General features: G+C 49.6%; 1 protein-coding gene across 9 annotated transcripts in view; it reads right to left on the reverse strand.

Annotated features, from left to right (window-relative positions):
- Positions 1-18,812, reverse strand: part of TSC1 (TSC complex subunit 1) — a 50,104-nt gene that overhangs the window by 22,193 nt on the left and 9,099 nt on the right. For 7 of the 9 annotated variants that reach the window (XM_049638187.1, XM_049638182.1, XM_049638150.1 and 4 more), the window contains exons 2-8: positions 18,170-18,232; positions 10,833-11,018; positions 8,900-9,003; positions 7,760-7,912; positions 5,188-5,332; positions 3,521-3,675; positions 3,078-3,151 (exon numbers count right to left, since the gene is read on the reverse strand). In XM_049638187.1, the coding sequence (XP_049494144.1) occupies positions 3,078-3,151; positions 3,521-3,675; positions 5,188-5,332; positions 7,760-7,912; positions 8,900-9,003; positions 10,833-10,938 (737 nt within the window). In that variant the 5' untranslated portion in view covers positions 10,939-11,018; positions 18,170-18,232. The other 2 variants (XM_049638192.1, XM_049638193.1) reach the window with 2 other exon arrangements.

Genomic DNA, 18,812 nt, shown 5'->3' on the forward strand with positions numbered 1-18,812 from the left:
TCTCTTGTCTTCTGGGTTAGAGCTTTCTCCAAAAGCCAGATGACCCCTGCCTACGCGAAGGGAGCAAGGCTCTCTAAACTGGCCTGGGAGACTTCCAAGTTCATATCCTAGACTGAACATACTCCTCCGACTGTACAACCTCCCAAACCCACCAAGCCTACAGTAGGGATTCGTTTCTTCTTAATATAAACCTACGAGAAGGAGAAGAATGGGAGAAGAGAGAGCAGCACGACAGGTTCCTGAAGCTGGAAGGCAGACGGCCCAGAGGTAACCGACGCCACAAATCCATGAAAGCAGAGCCTTAAGCTCCCTCTGTCTCAAAGCTAAAACTCAACCTGACTCATACTGCAGAATCCTTCAAAAGGTACAGAATTTTTACACATCAAGTCCTTCTGGAACTGGAGAGGAGCACAGGTAGACAGGCCAGTTAGCATCGGGACGATAGGGTGAAAACTATTTGAGGGGCAGTTAGAGTCCCAGGGTCCCCTCCCCGACTCTACGCTCCCGGGCAGCAGAAATCTGGGCTAGTCTCTGGAAAGGATAAGACACGGTTTCGGGACTGAGCTACTGAACTCTTCCGGAAAGAGTTGAGGGTGTGAATACCACTCAAACAAGGGAACTAAGTGAGCGTGTCCACTCTGGATGTCGAGACCACCAGCCCCTCCCACGACCAGCCTCTTCTCCTCGGTGGCAGCCAGCCCCTCCCCAGGCTAGAGATCAGAAGACCCTTCTCCACAAAAACTCCACCAGCAAACTCGATACTGACGTCAGTATTTCCAAGCGATGCTCAGGTTGACACATGCAGGAGCTCAGAGGCAGTGAGCCCCACCCTGCGAACAGATCTCTCTGGCTCCTTACCCAGACGCAGGCAGACTGTCAGATCTTTGCAGAAAGCCTCGAAGACTTCAAAAGAACAGGAGTCAATGGATTACACGGGGAACAAACAACATTCAGCTTTCTCCAAGACGTGAAAGGCTGTAGCCCTGAAACCCAAAACAGCTACCGTAAAGAGGAGCATTCGGAGAACCGTAAAAAGCTCTCAGACGTTCAAAACACGGCGCTAGGCATGGGAACGTAGCCGCGACAGGACTGAATGCTAAAAACGAGGAAACCTTTAGAAGGAGCCAAAGAGCAAAGACACAAGAAAACAGGGGAGCAAAGAAAAGCAAAGAACCACTCTCTGAGGCCCCGATCCACATACCAACAGTGCCAGCCAGACACCACGGGGCAAGGAGATCGAGCACGAAATAACGAACGAGAGTTTCCTAGAGCCTAAAGATAAGAGTTTCCAGATTGAATAATGAGAACAGACTCTGACCAGGAAGTGCCAGAACGTGAGAGCAAGGAGAAGACTCTCCAGGCTCCCGCAGAGAAGAACACAGCAGCACAGCCGGCGAGGAGTGAGAGCAGCTTTGGATTTCGACGGCAACACTGGCGGCAGGGTGGCGATGGAATGACGCCCTCCGAGCGCGGGACGACGAGGACCAGAGGTGTGCATCCCGCCGGGCAGCTGCTTCCTTTCTCTCAAGGCTACGAGAGGGTGCGCTCCATGAAAACAAGAGCAAACCGGGGAAAAAAGCCACGAGACGCAGGGGAGGGCAGGGAGGGGCAGAACGAAGCCATGCACGAGGCGCGACAGACGGCCACGTCCCCGCTGCCACCGCTCTATCTGCTTAATGGAGGGACACGGCGTGCAGGCGAGCCCGGCCCGGATGCGCTATGCTTAGTCGGTCCTGATTCAGCACTGACCAAGGCCCCGCTCTCCCTTCTCTGCCTGGATCGGCCCCCCAGGAGGACACTGCTCTGACCCGCTCCTGGAGGTGGGCCTCCGTGAGCCAAGCCACGCTGCCAGGTTCCGGCAGCACATCCAGGAGCCGGGCTCGCCACGGGCCTTGCCAGATGCGCGGACTCCGGTGAGCCCGGGTTCTCGGGACTCATTCGGGAATGACCTTGCCCACCGGCTTCCCCTCCAGAGGCTCCGCTAAAGTCTCAATGAGGGAAGCCGGGTGGACACTCAGACACTGGGCTCTTCCTCGCGTCTCCTGCACTCCTTCATCTAATGGTGACAAGACTGCCCTTTCCTTAGCCTGGCCTGGCCTCCTCATCAGCTTTCCAAAGCCCAACAATACATGTGGTCAAACTCTAAAGAAAAGAAAGAACGATCCACATAAAAGCAAGAACAGTGGGCTCCCTCGAGTGGGACAGGGAACAGGGAGAAAGACGGCTGGGAATGTTCATCTGGGACGCCGGGCGGTGGCTGCACGCACAGGTATTCACGTGATCCGTTAAACTTTACACACACACTCTGTCTCCCTCTCCACAGCCAGCATCTCTCACACACAGTAAGTGGCTGTACGGTGACTGAGGCTCCGAGTGGCAGAGAGAGGGCCGGCGGGGTGAGGTTCGCCGTGAGAGGACCGGGCAGTGGGAGATCCCCAGATGTCAGCATCTGTGGACCAGTTTCCCCAAAAGGGGTTCAAGCCTCGGCCGAGGGAGCCGTGAGCCAGAGAAAAGTTGGGGGAGGAGCTGAGCTTCTCACAGATCCACGCAGAGAACGTCACTCCCTTCCCTTCTCAGTCTGGACTCAGCCCTGCCCTCCCCCACGCCAGGTATCCTCAAAGAGGAAGCCTCCAGGTGCGATTTCTCCAGGGAGCACACCCGGAAACTTCTCAGGGTCCCACGGAGGATGGCAGTGGCCTGCTTCCACGCAGGCGGAGTCTAACAACTCAACGTCCACACCTGCCACAATCCGCTTGTTTTCAACCACACACCGCATGGCCTGCCTCACACGGTCACGGGCGCCACCGAGCTGGGAGCCTTCCCGGGGTTCTGTAGGACAGCTGTCCGCACCGCACCTGCCTCCACTCTGCGGAAAGAGTTATTCTCTGCCTGCGAGGAATGTGTCTTAGACTCATACAAAGTTTTAGCTGTACCAGTCCTTCAAAACACTGTGATCCCCTAAGTAGAAGGGCCTCTGTTTCCAAATAATACCTCCACCTAGGACATCGCCTACATCACATGATTAACCTGTCAGGGAGATGCTGCAAAATTCTGAGTCGCCGGCTCCATTTCTATACCTTCGAGGGTCCAGTTCGTGGTCCTTGGATCCAGTCACTAATTCCGGGTGAATTCGCACATGCTCCATCATCGGCTAGAAGAGTTTGGGGTGACAAATTACAAAAAGCTCAATCTCTGCGCTATCTCCACGCAATGGAATATTACTTGACAACAGAAAGGAACGAGGCCCCGACGCCCGCCACAGCCTGGGTGGACCCGACACGTCACACCACTCCCAGAACACCACGTACGGGGTGCTTCCGTTTCTGGGAAACGTTCGTTCGTTGGGACAGGCCGGTCTACAAAGGCAGAATGCACGTCAGCGGTTGCCTGGGGCTGGGGCTGGGGCTGGGCGGGGGAAGCCGAGCTTCTGCTCAAAATCTGTCTACCTCTGAACACGGAAGCCCCAGCCGCGGGCCGCGTGCATGGGACGCGGAGTATCAAATGGGCGGTCTTCACTTACCCTGACCACCTCTTCGAAAGTGTCCAAGTTCTCCTTCATACTGTAGTGAGAGCGTAGAAAGGAGACAAAGTTGCAAGGGTACATTCCATAGAGGCGATGAAAAAGAGCGTAGACGCTGGCGTGGAGATGGACAAGATAGATTTCCGTCACGTGGCCTAAAACGGGAGACCGCAGACAGGAGACTCAGCCGGACGCGAGGCGACGTGTGCAAAGTGCAAAGCAGGCACGAGCACGTGGCTGCCGGCACGACCTGTGGTCACTTACCGCCACCTCGCTCCAAAGACAGCAAGCGAGCGTGTTGGGCTGAGATGCAGATCCGAGCACCTCCGACACCCCCGTCTAAAGTCCGTCAGTGGCTCCCTCTGGCCTTTGGATACACTCCAATCTACTGAGAGTGACCCATAAAGGCTCCTACCCATCCAACCTCTCCGGTCCTCTCCAGTCTCCACCCGACATTCTCACAACACTGACCTTTCTCATGATAATCACTCTCCCTAAAATTTGCTGTGGTTTTTTTTAAAACCTCTTTTTAAACCTTAAGCGAACGCTAGGCCACACACGGGGCTCAGCCTCACAACCCCGAGATCGAGAGGCTCACACTCTACCGACTGAGCCGTCCAGAAGCCCCCCGCCTAAAATTTGTCATGATACTTCTCCACTGCCCTGTTCGGCAGCGTTTCTTGAGAACGGCACTGTCTCGCTCAGCCCGGGCCCTCAGCGCCTGGTACATCACAGGAGCTCAAATACTGGCCAAACGAACTGACAGATCCTTTTGCAACCGGTGTGTAGTCTTAGCTATGCAGATCTGTAACTACAGGAGCGAAAAACCTATTATCCAGAAACCAGCCTAAGGAGCCGAGAGCGGGGGAAAGTCAGCACTTGGTTCATCAAGTCTCACGCAGACCCCGCAGAAAACCCAAGGTCCACAGCGTCCGTAAAGCTCCTCCCTAACAGCGGACAGACCACCCCTTTCCGCCCAGGAAGAGCCTACTGAAGAAGCCAGCATCACGCGGGTCCTGCACTTGTTACTCAATTCCCTACAGAAAGCCCCAGCCTCCGGTGTCACGTGGCTTAATGCTTCATGTTCGCAACAGGAGTAGCTGGTGCCAGGCTCGCCAAAAGATCCCAAGTATCACAGGCCCACGGCTTCGGAATCATTTGATAGAGCTGGACTACCTGCCAATATGGGGAAAAAATCCCACCACGCTCAGAACGAGCGCCCCACTCGGGACACACCGCGTTTTCCCTCCTCCTCCTCCGCATAGAGGAGAGGGGTTCTCAGAACCGGAGGTTTGCGTTTTGTGACAAGAGACCAGCAGACGAAGACAAAAAGGTTCCACAAGCTTAGTCCTGTACTGCCACGACATGGATTGAGGGTGTTTTGAGAAGATTGAAGTTTACCAACAGCTAGGAAGTTTTACATCCTACCAGTTTCCCTGACAACTGATCCTTCTAAGCCAGCAAAATAAGGAAGGTGTCCCACAGTCCTGATTCTTATTCGTGCTGACAGTGGCCGCACCCAACGTATTTCCTCAACTGGTCAGTGACGACCACCCATGCCAGCTAGAAAATTCTACCTGTCCTTCCCTTACAGCTCATGACCTGTTAAATCGGTAAGAAAAGCATCTACCTGGTAGGGAACAACAGGCATGTAAGGACACCTTTACCTGGTTTCTTCAGGCACCACGACGAAAGACGGCCAAAAATATCAAAGAAATCATGAAGGTGCTGTTTCCCCGACTGTGGAATCATTGGTAGCATGGTTATCAACACTAAGACACCTGTTGTGAGGACAATGACATCGGTGTCCACCTGCAGAAGAAAAGGTCGAGCACGAAGAAACACCAGTTAGGCCCAGCATTCGGATCAGCACTATCAACACACAAAGAAGCTGCTCTAAATTCTAAGGGGATCACAAACTAGAGCCCCCCCGCCCCCCACCACAGACTCGTTTCCTTATCCTCCAGGTTTGGGGGGAACAATACTGAATCAGACTTGACTGTACTGAGTCTGATGCCCCTAGATAAACCCATCTGGGAGAGGAACTTCAACCTGACCTGAGGACGCCCAAGTCCTCCAGCCTGAGGATGCTGTACTTACAGCACTTGGACAGAAGCACGACAGGCTGCTTTTTAACAGAACAAAGGAACGCTACTGGTTTTGTTCATTTAACCAAATCCAAAAATATTTACTTTTTAACATCAATTTCAAAAACGCTACATATTGTCGAGTAGTTCACTTTTTTAAAAAATTTTTTTAATGTTTATTTATTTTTGCGAGAGACAGAGAGAGACCGAGCACGAGCGGGGAAGGAGCAGAGAGAGAGGGAGACACAGAATCTGAAGCAGGCTCCAGGCTCCGAGCCATCAGCACAGAGCCCGACGCGGGGCTCGAACCCACGAACCATGAGATCATGACCCGAGCCGAAGCCGGACGCTCAACCGACTGAGCCACCCAGGTGCCCCACGTATTTCACTACTGTTTAAAGGATTACAACAGAAATATAATTTAAGAAAAAATTAGCGTTATGCTACCAAGTCTATTTAATCGCTCAACTCCACAGCAGCATTCACAGACCAACAGATAAAAGAAGACACGGTGACCTCTGACCACGTCTTTAGTTAAATAGCAAGTCCTGTAACTTTAGGTCAAATGAAGACACTCGACACAACACCCAACAGATTGAGTCAAGTCAGAATAGCTACCGCTGCTCACCTGACCCCTCACTAACTCATGGATGTTTGCCAAGTAACTAGAATTCAGATTTAAGAAACGAGACATTGATCAAAAGACTGCCATGCAGGCTAAGACATTCATTATTCCCGTTAAAAAAGGAAATCTACGAGTCTGGAAATAAAGTCTCAAATAGATTTAGTTGTCACATTAAGCACTAAGCCTTTCATCATGGCGGGTATCGATCTAACACGAAGAACGCAAAATACTGGTAGTTGAATCAAGACTACGTAACCAGTTCCAGTAAAAAGGACTAACCCTAATTTTGTCGAGGAAAATAGTCTAGCAGGGCCTGGCTAACAGTCCAGGAGTAATTTTAAAGTTCACCCATTTGGAAAAGGTAAGTATTTTACAATCTGAACTAAGCTGTGTGCCTCAAAATGGAGTTACAGTCTCACCAGAGTCATTCACTTAAAAAAATTAAGTTTTTAAAATCGTTCCTATTTTTTTCTTAACGTTCAATGCCTGTTTTTACGATACCCTACCAATGTGACTCCTTGGGATCCACCTCTAGGGGTAATGAAAGTTACCCTTGTTGGCAGAGACAAGAATCGATCTGTCGTATCAGATGACCGAGAGGTACTGCCACCCAGAAACAAATACTGCTGGATATTTTCACGTCTCTGTGAGGTACAGGCAGTTAACATTCACCACATTTTCTTATTTTATAGATAGGAAACAAGTCCAGGAATTAGAACAGATTCAGCAAATAGCCTTGACTATTTCAGCAAGCCACTGTCAAAACTAAAACCTAAAGTTCTATTCAGGTTGTGACTCGCTGTGTAGACAAATTGCACTAAATTTCGTGCAAAAAGGAGAATGCAACTCAGTAGGCCTTCTAGCAACAAAACTGTAATTACAGCTGCAAGTAAAGCACACTCCCAAATGGTTAAAAAGAGCGCTTGGCCATTTTTCTACTCGCTAAATGAGAATTTAGAAATAAGGGCTCCCCCAAAGAGAATCCAGATGCTTAACTGAGGGAAGACCAGACAACGATGGAATCAAAGAGGGCTGGGATTGGGGTGCCTGGGTGGCTCAGTCGGTTGGGCGTCCGACTTCGGCTCAGGTCACGATCTCCCGCTCTGTGAGTTCCAGCCCCGCGTCGGGCTCTGTGCTGACGGCTCGGAGCCTGGAGCCTGCTTCGGATTCTGTGTCTCCCTCTCTCTCTGGCCCTCCCCCGTTCATGCTCTGTCTCTCTCTGTCTCAAAAATAAATAAACGTTAAAAAAAAAAAAAAAATTAAAAAAAAAAAAGAGGGCTGGGATAATGTCGTCTCGAACCGACCTGAAGTATTGCCACATTTGCTTGGACAGAAGATACGGGACCGTCACCGGGACGCTCGGAGGACTTACTGAGTACCAACTGTGGATTACCTTATGTGCCAGGAAAGCCAGACACTAAAAGTTCCTAAACTCTCAACGTCTAGCTCGCTTGCTTTACAGTTACCGAGACTCGCAGAAACGACATTCAGAAAGCCGTTCCGTCCCAACCCTTGCACGCATCGTACCTTGAGACATTTGAGCAAAGAAGGCAAAAGAGGTGCTTGAGACAGCTTGTGCTTCCAGGGCGGCTGCAGCCTGATGACGTGGCCCAGCAACGACAGGGCGGGCAACCGCGAGGCGGCTCTGCCCACACAGTCGTTCATTTTGTCCAGGAGGTGCTGAAAATGTAAAAGAAGAGGGGACGCGCGTCTCAGCCAGGCTGGGAGGCAGGGGGGGGAGATCCTCACGTGAACATATGGGGGTCACATGAACCGAGGTGGCGACGGTTTACTCCAGCCCCTCAAGACCTCGATCAAACAAAAGATTTTTAAAAACCACACTGGCAAACGAAATACGGTTGTGTTTGGCCTGAGACAAGGCAGTCAGTTGGCAAGTCTAGAAAAAAGGGGAGCAGGCTCCTTCCTGGACCCTCTCGTCAAGTGCAAATAAGCCACTTCTTCCAGTACCCACTGGCCCCAAGCCTGCGGAGGGTCGCTGAAGCTGGGAGGGATCCCGCGGTAGCCACTTATTGCCGCTGGAGCCCCGTCCGCGTGGTTTGGCCCCAAATATAAATCAGGTGGTCGAGAAGTTAAAACTCAGCCCAGAAAAACAACAAAACAAAACAAGACACACTGGAAAGGGCACACGGCGGCAAGGCCTCCGAATCCTAGTGAAGCCACTCACACTGAGGATCTCAGCACTTACCAAAGTCCGCAATCATCCGCCACCCACAAAAATAAAACACGGAGGAGCCCTCCAGGCACCTGGTGCTCGGCAAACAGGGCTCGTCAATCAGCCCCGTCAGCCACCTGTACCACAGATTTCCCCACGTTGATTGAGTCTCAAGCCCTACTGCCAGCATGACAGGATCATGGGTACCTCATGGGTCAAACTGTCAGTGGACAATTACAGCACGGGGACGACAGGCTTTCTTGGAACAGCAACATCTTAGGAAACCTATGAAATATGCTTTCTTTTGTCAACGTCTCGGGAAACATGAATTCTGCAAATCATTTTCCTGGGTAGTTACAGTGCGGGAATGGGATCATCTGTGTTCTGGAGAAGTCGAGGCGGCAAGCTCTCAGACGGCACAGCGGGTGTGCGCAGAGGCCGTCGTGCTGGTAGAGAAGGGATTCGGCGCTCCCCCACGACGCCCCAGCGGTTACCTTATCGTGCGGCTCCTGCAGGGTCGTCAGGATGTGCAATACCGGCTGAGAACTGGTTTCCAGGTAATAATCCACTAAGGTGTTTACGAGCATCGGACCACGGTCTGGACAAAGGAAAGGGCGGTTGGAGACAGTTATCTCCTTTAGCGTTCTAAACTTACCTCACGTGGCGCCTGGCACAAAATCCAGAAAATGTTTCCTCATATGCTACCCAAAGTTACACGGGGCATTCTATTTTTGCCCCCTTGAGTTAATTTGGGTTTAACAGGATAATATCAAATTTACCTGCCTAAATATCCATAAAAGCACTGAAATGCTATCTTCTCTTTTTATTGCTTTTGATAATTATAAATTCGTAGGGGCGCCTGGGTGGCGTAGCAGGTTAAGCGTCAGACTCTTGGTTTCGGCTCAGGTCCTGATCTCACGGTTCATGAGATGGAGGCTTGTCGGGCTCTGTGCCGACGGCACGGAGCCTGCTCGGGGTTCTCTCTCCCTCTCTCTCTGCCCCTCTCCCACTCATTCTCTCTCCCTCTCTCTCTCAAAATAAATAAGTAAACCTTTAAAAAATAATAGTAAGATACAATAAAACTGTAATCAATCCACGTCCATTGTTAACAATTCAGGTTACACGCAAGTACGTAAAAGGAAAGTGCCCTCTACGACCAGCCTCCCAACCCACTCTTCCGAGAGTTTGGCACACACCCCCTCACAAACCTTTTCTTACTATGCTAATCACACCGTGCACATGCATGCGTTCACATCCACAGTCACACGGTCCGCGTATGTGTGTGTTTCTCCCACTTAACGCCGTGCGGGCACCCTCCCATGATGGCACCTCTGACCTACTTCATTTTCCTCACTGACCTCCCGGCGCTCCACTGCCTGGCTCTGCGTGAGAAATTTAACCAGTCATCTACTGAAGGGTACTTGGGTTTTCCAATTTCTCCAAGGCTATAAGGAAATACGGACTCGTTTGGTTTTTTCAATGCTTAGTTGTTTTTGAGAGACAGAGGGACAGAGCCTGAGCAGGGGAGGGGCAGAGAGAGAGGGAGACATAGAATCTGAAGCAGGCTCCGGGCTCCGAGCTGTCAGCACAGAGTCCGACGCGGGGCTCGAACCCACGAGCTGTGAGATCGTGACCCGAGCCGAAGTCCAGCGCTTAACCGACTGAGCCATCCAGGCGCCCCTGAAATTCAGACTCTTGTTAAGTGGGACACATGGTACGTGCTTTTCAATTGGTGATGGGGACCCCAAAAAGGCTGAACGCTAGTTTATTCTCCTGCCAACAGTGCCCATTTCATAATCAGCATTTGATTTCTATCAACCTAGTAAGCAAAGAAAGGTACTATTTAAATTCATATTTCTCTGATTAAAGACAGGGAATGTTTTTTTTTTTTTTTTGAAGTTTGTTTATTTATTTTGAGAGAGACTGAGACAGCGCAAGCAGGAGAGGAGCAGAGAGAGAGGGAAACAGAATCCCAAGCAGGCTTTGCGCTGCCAACGCAGAGCCCAACTCGGGGCTCAAACCCACAAAACCGTGAGATCATGACCTGGGCCAAAACCAAGAGTCGGACGCTTAACCACCGGAGCCACCCGGGCGTCCCAGGTTATGCACTTTTATGCTAGAAATCACATACGTGATTTCCGGACGAGATGTTCTATCTGGCCCCTGAAAACACTCGGGTGGGTGGAGTAAGGGAGGTGAGGTGAAACAAGACGCTGAAGCTCGTGGGGTCAGTATGTGATTCTTGACAGGCTTGTGTGGATGTGAATATCACCGTAATAGAAAGCTTAAAGCACACAGAGAGTGAATCCACCAATCTGTGCTCTTTCTCAGTGGTTTAAAGACTCTCCTTAGAAGGTGAAACCCCGAGTCAGCAGAGTGTAGTCGCCCCGAGGGCAGAGGGGCCGAAAGGGACACAAAGCCACTTACCAGAATTGAGGTTCTCTTTGAAGACGGCTGTTACGTCATCACGCACGCTCAGCACGGGGGAGTCCAGCATGGAGACGAGCTCCCCGATGTTGGCTTGCTGGGCCATGGTCTTACGCGGGCGTGCTGTGCCGGGTCCGGAACGCGCACTACAGACTCTGCAGGCTCTTCATGGGCGCCACGACCAGCCTGCGAGGAAGGAAGAATAACAGCGTGACAAAACGGTCCCACCTCCCCCCGCCAAAAAGTGACCGCGAGACAGACCGGCACGCGTGTCCAATGCAGCGAAAGTTCGCCCAGAGCGCTGCTGATAAAAGCAGCTAGGGTGGGAGATTAATTCTCTCTGACCCATTCGTGAACAGAGTCGTGTGGAACGCAACAACCAGAGAGAGACGGGAAACACTGGTACCTGTCAGAACCATCGCAGCAACTTAATACCACGACCGAAGCTAAGTTTTTTATTTTCGTTCCTACTTCTGATTCTACCTCGGGTTTCGGCTAAGACGATGCCTATGTTTCAAATCATTGATCAAAAGAGGTGAACGATTTTCGGAAAAAGCACTGAAAACATACCATTTCCCTCTTGACGCTCCCTTCAGTGTCTAGAAGTTAGTATAGCTTCTTAGGTCACAGGACCACAGGTTCAACACCTCATTTCAACCAGGGACCGCTTCTCAATTTTTCGTACAAACTCCTCGCCCTAGGGGTCTATCACACTCGAATGCCACCGGTCACAGGGAAAAGGCCCCGGGCGGGGGGCAAGCGGGTAAACCGTGCACCCTCCGAAGACTCAGTGCCTCCTGGTGCTGGACATGCCGCCTCACCCTTCCGTACAAAAAAGCAGCTCATTCTCCAGGCGTCACTACCCACATTTACCATTGTTCTTTTCTCTCCGCTTGGGTCTCTAAAGGTGTATTTTTAAAAACAAAACCAGTTATCATTTAGGAGACAGGAAGTGCACACCTTTTACAAACATCACTGAATACAGTCCTTATATTGGTATCACGCAATTGGTTCCTCCGTCCCCATCTTACAGGGAGAGAAACAGCGATCAAGACATTTGCTTGGGGCTGCTAAGCTGGCAAGAAGCAAAACCAAAAGAGAACTGAAATTTAAACCCAGATCTGCTTGACGGTAAAGCCCTAAGCCCTTAAATGTGACACGAAGCTCACTTGTGGTTTTGACCCTCACAACAATTCTGCGAGGTCAGCAGATACCCTCTTTTACAAATGACAATATGGATACTCAAGAAGAACAGGTAACTTTGCCAAGGTCACATGGTAAAGCAGAACTCAGATGGCTCAACTCCCAGACCAACGACTGTCTCTGTCCTCTGCCACCACGTTGCCTCCTCCTGGGCCTGTCCTGGAGTGAGCTGGAGTGGCCGCTCCCCAGCGTCACCGTCGACGGAAACCACCCGGGATGCCTATTAGAGATGCAGCCTCCTGGGCCCATTCCAGAACTGAATTTGGGGTTTACGAACCTGCATTTTAATAAGCACGCTGGCAGGAAACACTACGCTAAAGAAAATTTCCACTGAAGAGTTAAGTCCCCCTTCTGTAAGGATGTCAAATTTAAAGTACCAGTGACCCCAGAAACTGGGGAGTACTTCCTATCACCTCTGCTCTCATTTAATTACAACCTGGCAGTAGTCACTGATTTGCCTCTTGGCAAATCAGAAGTTCATGAGCCCAAAAAATCACTTAAAATGTCTACATGCAGAGGCGCCGGGGTGGCTCAGTCGGTTAAACGTCTGAGTCTGGATTTCGGCTCAAGTCATGATCAAATGGTTCGTGGGCTCAACCCCCGCGTCGGGCTCTGCGTGGACAGCATGGAGCCTGTTTGCAATTCTGTCTCTCCTTCTCTCTCTGCCCCTCCCCTGCTTGCACATGCGCACTCTCCCTCTCTCTCAAAATAAATAAACAAACATTTTAAAAATGTCTACATGCATTTTCGATAGCTAATCATGATGCAGGAAGTTGCTGGCTCACAGCTATAAATGTAAATCTTATAGGTAAATCACAAAGAAGTCCATTTCAAAGGGCTTACAACTAGTAAGATTTTCTTGTAATAGAGTTCAAGGCTGAAAACAGAAACAAATTTCACCTTGTGAGTGAGATTAAATTGAATTTAAAAGTGAGGAAAATATCAACCTGTCAGGGTTTATTGTCCACTGAGAGAACTGAATGAGAGAACGTACGCCCACACTTGGCACAAATAAACACTCCCTGAGTAGTGGCCACATATTTCAAAAAGAAAACTAGTAAAAATCTTGGGGCCATCATTTTCAAGGTGACTTTTTAACAGCACATTTATCTGGCTCGCCCTCACATTCACTCCTACTCCAGGTAAACCACAAATGAGCCCTCAGATTTAAAAGCATTTTTGTCCCCAAGTTTGGTTCTGTTCCAATAACACTGCGACTTACCTAGTCTCAGTATAGTGAGGCTCTGAGTTTGTATTTTGTATATTCAGAAGACAGTAACGTCAGAGCTGGTCCCCCAAATCCAGGCAGCCCAGAACACAGAGCGCCAGGAGTTCAACTCCAAAGAAAGATGGCGCTCATCCAGTCAACTTGGCCATACCCAGGGCTGGCCAGCCTGGGCTACCTCGCTTGCTTTTCAGTTTGCAAATGTCATGTTAGGGGTCAAAGTCTTGTCTCTGGAGCCTGTTCCTTCCAGATACTTTACAGAAAGCACAAATAAGGTTTCATTGTAAAACACATGAGTATATTTTTGGCAATAAGCTTTTCTCTTTGGTTCTAACATTCTTTCAACCATATTTTTTTAATTCCCCAGAAAAAATATAAGTCTTGGGTTTCATGGGAGGTTCTTCATTTAAGTGTCCCAAGTTCAAGGATTCTGACGTTCAAAAAAGCCCTCCCAAGAGTTTGTTTAATCACGAGCTTTTGAAATCAGTCCCGTGATTAGCGTATCTCTTTTAAAACTCATTCAGATATTTCTCGAGGGGCTAAGTGCAGGGTGCTGAGTAGGAAAGACAGACTTAGCACATGCAACGGAGAATTAAATGCGGGAGAAGGAAGTGGACGGGGTTCAGTGTGTGCACAGGGTGGGGAAGGGGCCAGCTCAGCCTGTAAGCAGTAGGGGCGGGTGAGGCCCACACGTGTGAGACACACTTTCCAGTCTGGGGAAGATGGACTGGAAAAGTCACCCGAAGGTTAACACCACAGGCACCGGAAGCATCAACTTACAGCTGTGAAAGTCTCTCTTCCATTCTGGAAATAACCGAGTACAAAAAACAGGAGTCACGAGAAGCTGAAAGTCAAGACCTAGGTTAATACGTTTCTGTAACCTACATGCCAAAGCGGTATTCCACTTAGTCGGTGTGATCATCACTGGCCGCGTGCCACAGCACAGTGCTACAGACAATGCTACTCGCATTAGGGAGCGATGACTTTCAACAGCCACTCCCCATGCCAAAACCTGTCACTCTGTCAGTCTTCTGGACCTCAGGAATACGCACGGCCATCGGTCTGAAGCCAACATCAAGGTGACATCCTTGACTCCTCCACTGGCTCTCGTCCTCCCCTCGGATCTGTCAGCAAACCCACGATTTTGCTGTCCCTTCGTGGCTCCCGTCCAAGCCCCATCACCCTCCGTGCTACTCCTCCCGCCTATATTCCTGCTCCCCTTCCAATGCAGCTGCCCCCAAACAACCACAGAAGACTCTGAAATGGGGAAATCAGAATCCATCACCTGTTTAGGTCCGTGCAATGGCTTCCCGTGGAGACAAGAAGAGCCGAACCCACGAGTGGCCGGACGGCTCCCCGTGCTCCGGCCGGCTGCGAGCCCTCAGCCGCCGCCTGCCTCCTCTTGCTCCACTCTGCCTCGGCATTTCTCTGCTCTGGTCCCCGTCTCCCAAAACCCAGGAAAACTGGTGCTCCTGCCGGTGCCCCTATCCCTGGGATGCTCCTCCCCCAGATCCTTGCATGGCTGACTGTCACTGAGGTCTCTACTCAAAATGTCACCATCTCAGCGAGGTCTCCCCTGAGCACCCAACCGAAAGCAACAGGGGGGTTGTCAGTGACCGCCCTTGACTCCACCAAGCTTAAACTTTACAACCGGTCATCAGATTCGGTCACACAGGGTACTTAGTACGATCTCAACTCGCATGGAAGATAGGGAGTCACCCAAGTTTAACTTTAGTCTCTATATTTGGCCAATATCTGGCTTTGGCCTTGGTCTTTGGAACCTCTGAAACTTGAACTGCCTACTTCAGCAGCATTTCTGGCATCCCTGACTGTGTGTGATCAATAGCTACGTGTTCATGTCGTAACCATTATATCTAATCTACACGATGTCTATAATGTGGACAAGGCGTGCACTTAGAATTACTGTTAGAAATCTGAATATTCACTCTTAAATAAAGGTAAAACACTCTAGCTGTAACATCCAAGCTCAGCGTTTTACAGTTTCATTACAAACGTATATTTATTATAAAAATAAAAGCTTTAGTTGATGAACATGGCTTTTTTTTTGAAGATTTTTTTTTAATGTTTATTTATTTCTGAGACAGAGAGAGACAGAGCATGAGTGGGGGAGGGGCGGGGGGGGCACACAGAATCTGAAGAAGGCTCCAGGCTCTGAGCTATCAGCACAGAGCCCGACGCGGGGCTCAAACTCACAGACTGCGAGATCATGACCTGAGCCGAAGCCGGACACTCAACCGACTGAGCCACCCAGGCGCCCCTGAAGATTTTTTTTAAATGTTTACTTACTTTTGAGAGAGCACAAGCAGGGGAGGGGCAGAGAGAAAGGGACAAAAGATCCGAAAGGGGCTCTGCGCTGACAGGCTGACAGCAGCAAACCCAATGTGGGGCTTGAACTCACTAACTGTGAGATCACGGCCTGAGCTAAAGCCGAATGCTCAACCGACTGAGCCACCCAGGCACCCCTGAACGTGACTTTTATGTTCAAAAACAATCAAGAACTGGGGCGCCTGGGTGGCTCAGCCGGTTGGGCGTCCGACTTCAGCTCAGGTCACGATCTCGCGGTTTGCGAGTTCGAGCCCCGCATCGGGCTCTGGGCTGATGGCTCGGAGCCTGGAGCCTGCTTCCGATTCTGCGTCTCCCTCTCTCTCTGCCCCTCCCCCGTTCATGCTGTGTTTCTCTCTGTCTCAAAAATAAATAAATGTTAAAAAAAAAAAAATTAAAAAAAAAAAAAAACAATCAAGAACTTTCAAATGGTTAAATATGTTAATAATATGAATATTAAGGAGATAGATTACATAGATAACTTTACAAATAACAGCAATTATTCTTTGAGCCAAATGTTTATAAAATTTTTAATAATAGATGGCTAAACAGAAATTAAATTGCATTTTAATTCTAGATTTTATAGAATTGTCTTATAGCACTTATTACAAACAAAATAAGCTTTTAAAGCTGCATTTAATTTATAGTCTTAATTAGTAGTCTTTCAAGGAAAGTAATATTTGGGACTACTTCACATCTTGCAAGGATGAATGAAAAATGTCAACCTGTCACCTCAGTTGTAAGACACGAAAAAATCCAAAAATCACAGACAACAACATCCCTGAGAAATCATCTTCAAGCCAAACATAAGGACTATAAATAGTATAAAGAAAACAGTGTTAAGAAGAAACTGAAATCCCCTAGCACATTTTATACTCACTAATCAAATTTCAAAGCGGACTTTACAAAAGTGCTTTAGGAAGACAAGGGCTTGTGGTTCTGTGTCTACGAAGGCCAAAAGATAAACGAAAAAGCGTGTCAAGATGGTGGCTACAGATTGCCAACGATCTTTAGTAGCTGAAGACAAAGGGTCTGTGAGGCTTGCCCAAGCTGTGATCCCAACATACAGGTTCCTCCTAGAAGACAATCTTCCGCAAACTTTCCTGAACTACGTTCCGCTTTGTCCAAAAAGGTTCGTGATGGGCTGACGGTAGTGGCTGAATGCGGCGTCCCGCATGCAACGCGGCGACCGCAGTAGCAATCTAACTGCAGGTCCCGAGGAAGTCATCTTCCTACACGAGAACTCCAAACTTTACAAACCTAGCTACTAAAATGTCACACAACTGCAATACTAAATTTGCGACTTACGATGCGTGTTACTCAGCTTGGGCCCCAATCATATGAACACCACCGCTTGACAATGGGTTCGAATTCATATTCCGCGGACTTGTGAAGAAGGGCGAGTGTGAAGAACACGCAAAAACACTGAGAATGAAGTCACACTCCGAAAGCTCCCCCTACTTGTGAGAGAAGGACACTTCCGCCCTGTCGTTGGTCCACAATCTGTACGAAATTCCTCTTTGTGAACAGACATCAGTCTTGAAGGCAAGAAATCCCCACTTTATTTCACAATTCCTGTGATGTAAGGTGAGGCGGACGATGACAGGACATAGTAATTGGCAACAAGTGAGCCATCAAGCGAACCCCATCAGCTACACACGGAGAGAGACAGCAACAAACACCTCCCCATCTTCCCCACATCTTCCCACAGACGCACACAGTGCTGTTGTACTGGGCGCTCTTGCTGGTAAACTCAAAATTACAGCTCAGTGATACAAGTAACGTCACTAAGACCAAATTCGCATCCGCAAAAGTGCCAAAGCCTCACTATTTATGAAGAGTATATTCTAGGACTTTGAAAATCCTCCAGTCCTAGAGACCACCACGTCCTATAGTTCATCTCTGAACACTAATTAAGACGATTAATAAGTAAAGCCATGTGAAGACGTAAATGCTAATTCACCAGTTCGGGGGTTCTCAGCGCAGGATGTACATTAGAATCACCTGGACAGTTCACAAAATCCGGATGCCCAGGCCCCACTCCAGAGCAGGTGAAGGGGTGGGGTCGAGAGACCACGTGGATTCCCAAGGCACAGCCAGGGTCGAGAACCTCTGCGTTAGTCAAATGACTCGCCCCAACACAATGGCTTCAGTTTAATCAATTTAATGCAGTGGTTAAAACCAAGCTTCGCTGCTAAGATGACCTGATCTGAGTCAACAGGTCCCCCGAGTAGCAGCTAAACAACCTTAGGAAAAGCAGATAATATCTCAGAGCCTCGTTCCTCATCTGCAAAATGAGGATACACCAAAAGTGTGGCTGTGAAAAAGAAAATAAGTAACACGCATAAAGCACTTAACGCAGTGCCTGGCACTGAATAAGCCATTAATAAACCACGGGTAGTTTGACAAATCATCTCATGCCACAGGAGGACCAGTACCTAGCTAGTAGCTTAACCCAGAACCGTTCAGTCCTGAATGCAAAGAAACAAGTACACGTCTACACAGTCACGCCGGTGAGCGATTCCCTTCCATCTCCCCCAACCACTGGACTGAGTTGATACCTTACCTGTTCTGGGGACAATTGGTGCTTCGGCTTCCAGTGCTGTCAACCTGGTGTCTTTCATGGTCACTGAAGGGAAAAAACACACATATGTGGACAACAATCTTACAGTGAACTGAAAACCAGATGCAACGAGGGGGAGGTTAGGGCTCATCTGGTCCGAGCTGCTTCCTGCCCTAGCCCTGACAGGTGGCCATCTGGTTTCCACCGGAACGAATATTTACAATCACTGGGCGCACGTGCCCCTCTCTCCCTGTCTACATTTCTGAACAGCTGGTTGCTGGAAAATCCTTTATATTGTGCTGAACTTGTAATCTCTGTCTTCTGTTAGCTGTTTCTTCGAGCTATAAACAAATGGGCAGGATGGGTTCTAGAATCACACGATTCCAAGTTGCAATCCAAGCTCTGCCAGGTTATCAGCTGGGTCACTCCTGGCTGCTTATCTTAGCTTCCTAACATCAGCCTTGTTACCTCATCTGGAAAGTGAGAACTGAGGCCTCTACCTCAGGAGGCTGCCTGGGGGGTTACACGGGGTAGAGCCCTGGCACAGCGCGGGGCAGAGTCATCACTCACACGGCCCGGGGACTCAGGCCACAAGAGCAGGAACAGGGCCAGGCGCAGAGCACCTAGCAGGCCTACACCTCCTCAT

The sequence above is a fragment of the Panthera uncia genome, chromosome D4 (assembly GCF_023721935.1).
Source record: "Panthera uncia isolate 11264 chromosome D4, Puncia_PCG_1.0, whole genome shotgun sequence".
Taxonomy (NCBI): Eukaryota; Metazoa; Chordata; class Mammalia; order Carnivora; family Felidae; genus Panthera; species Panthera uncia.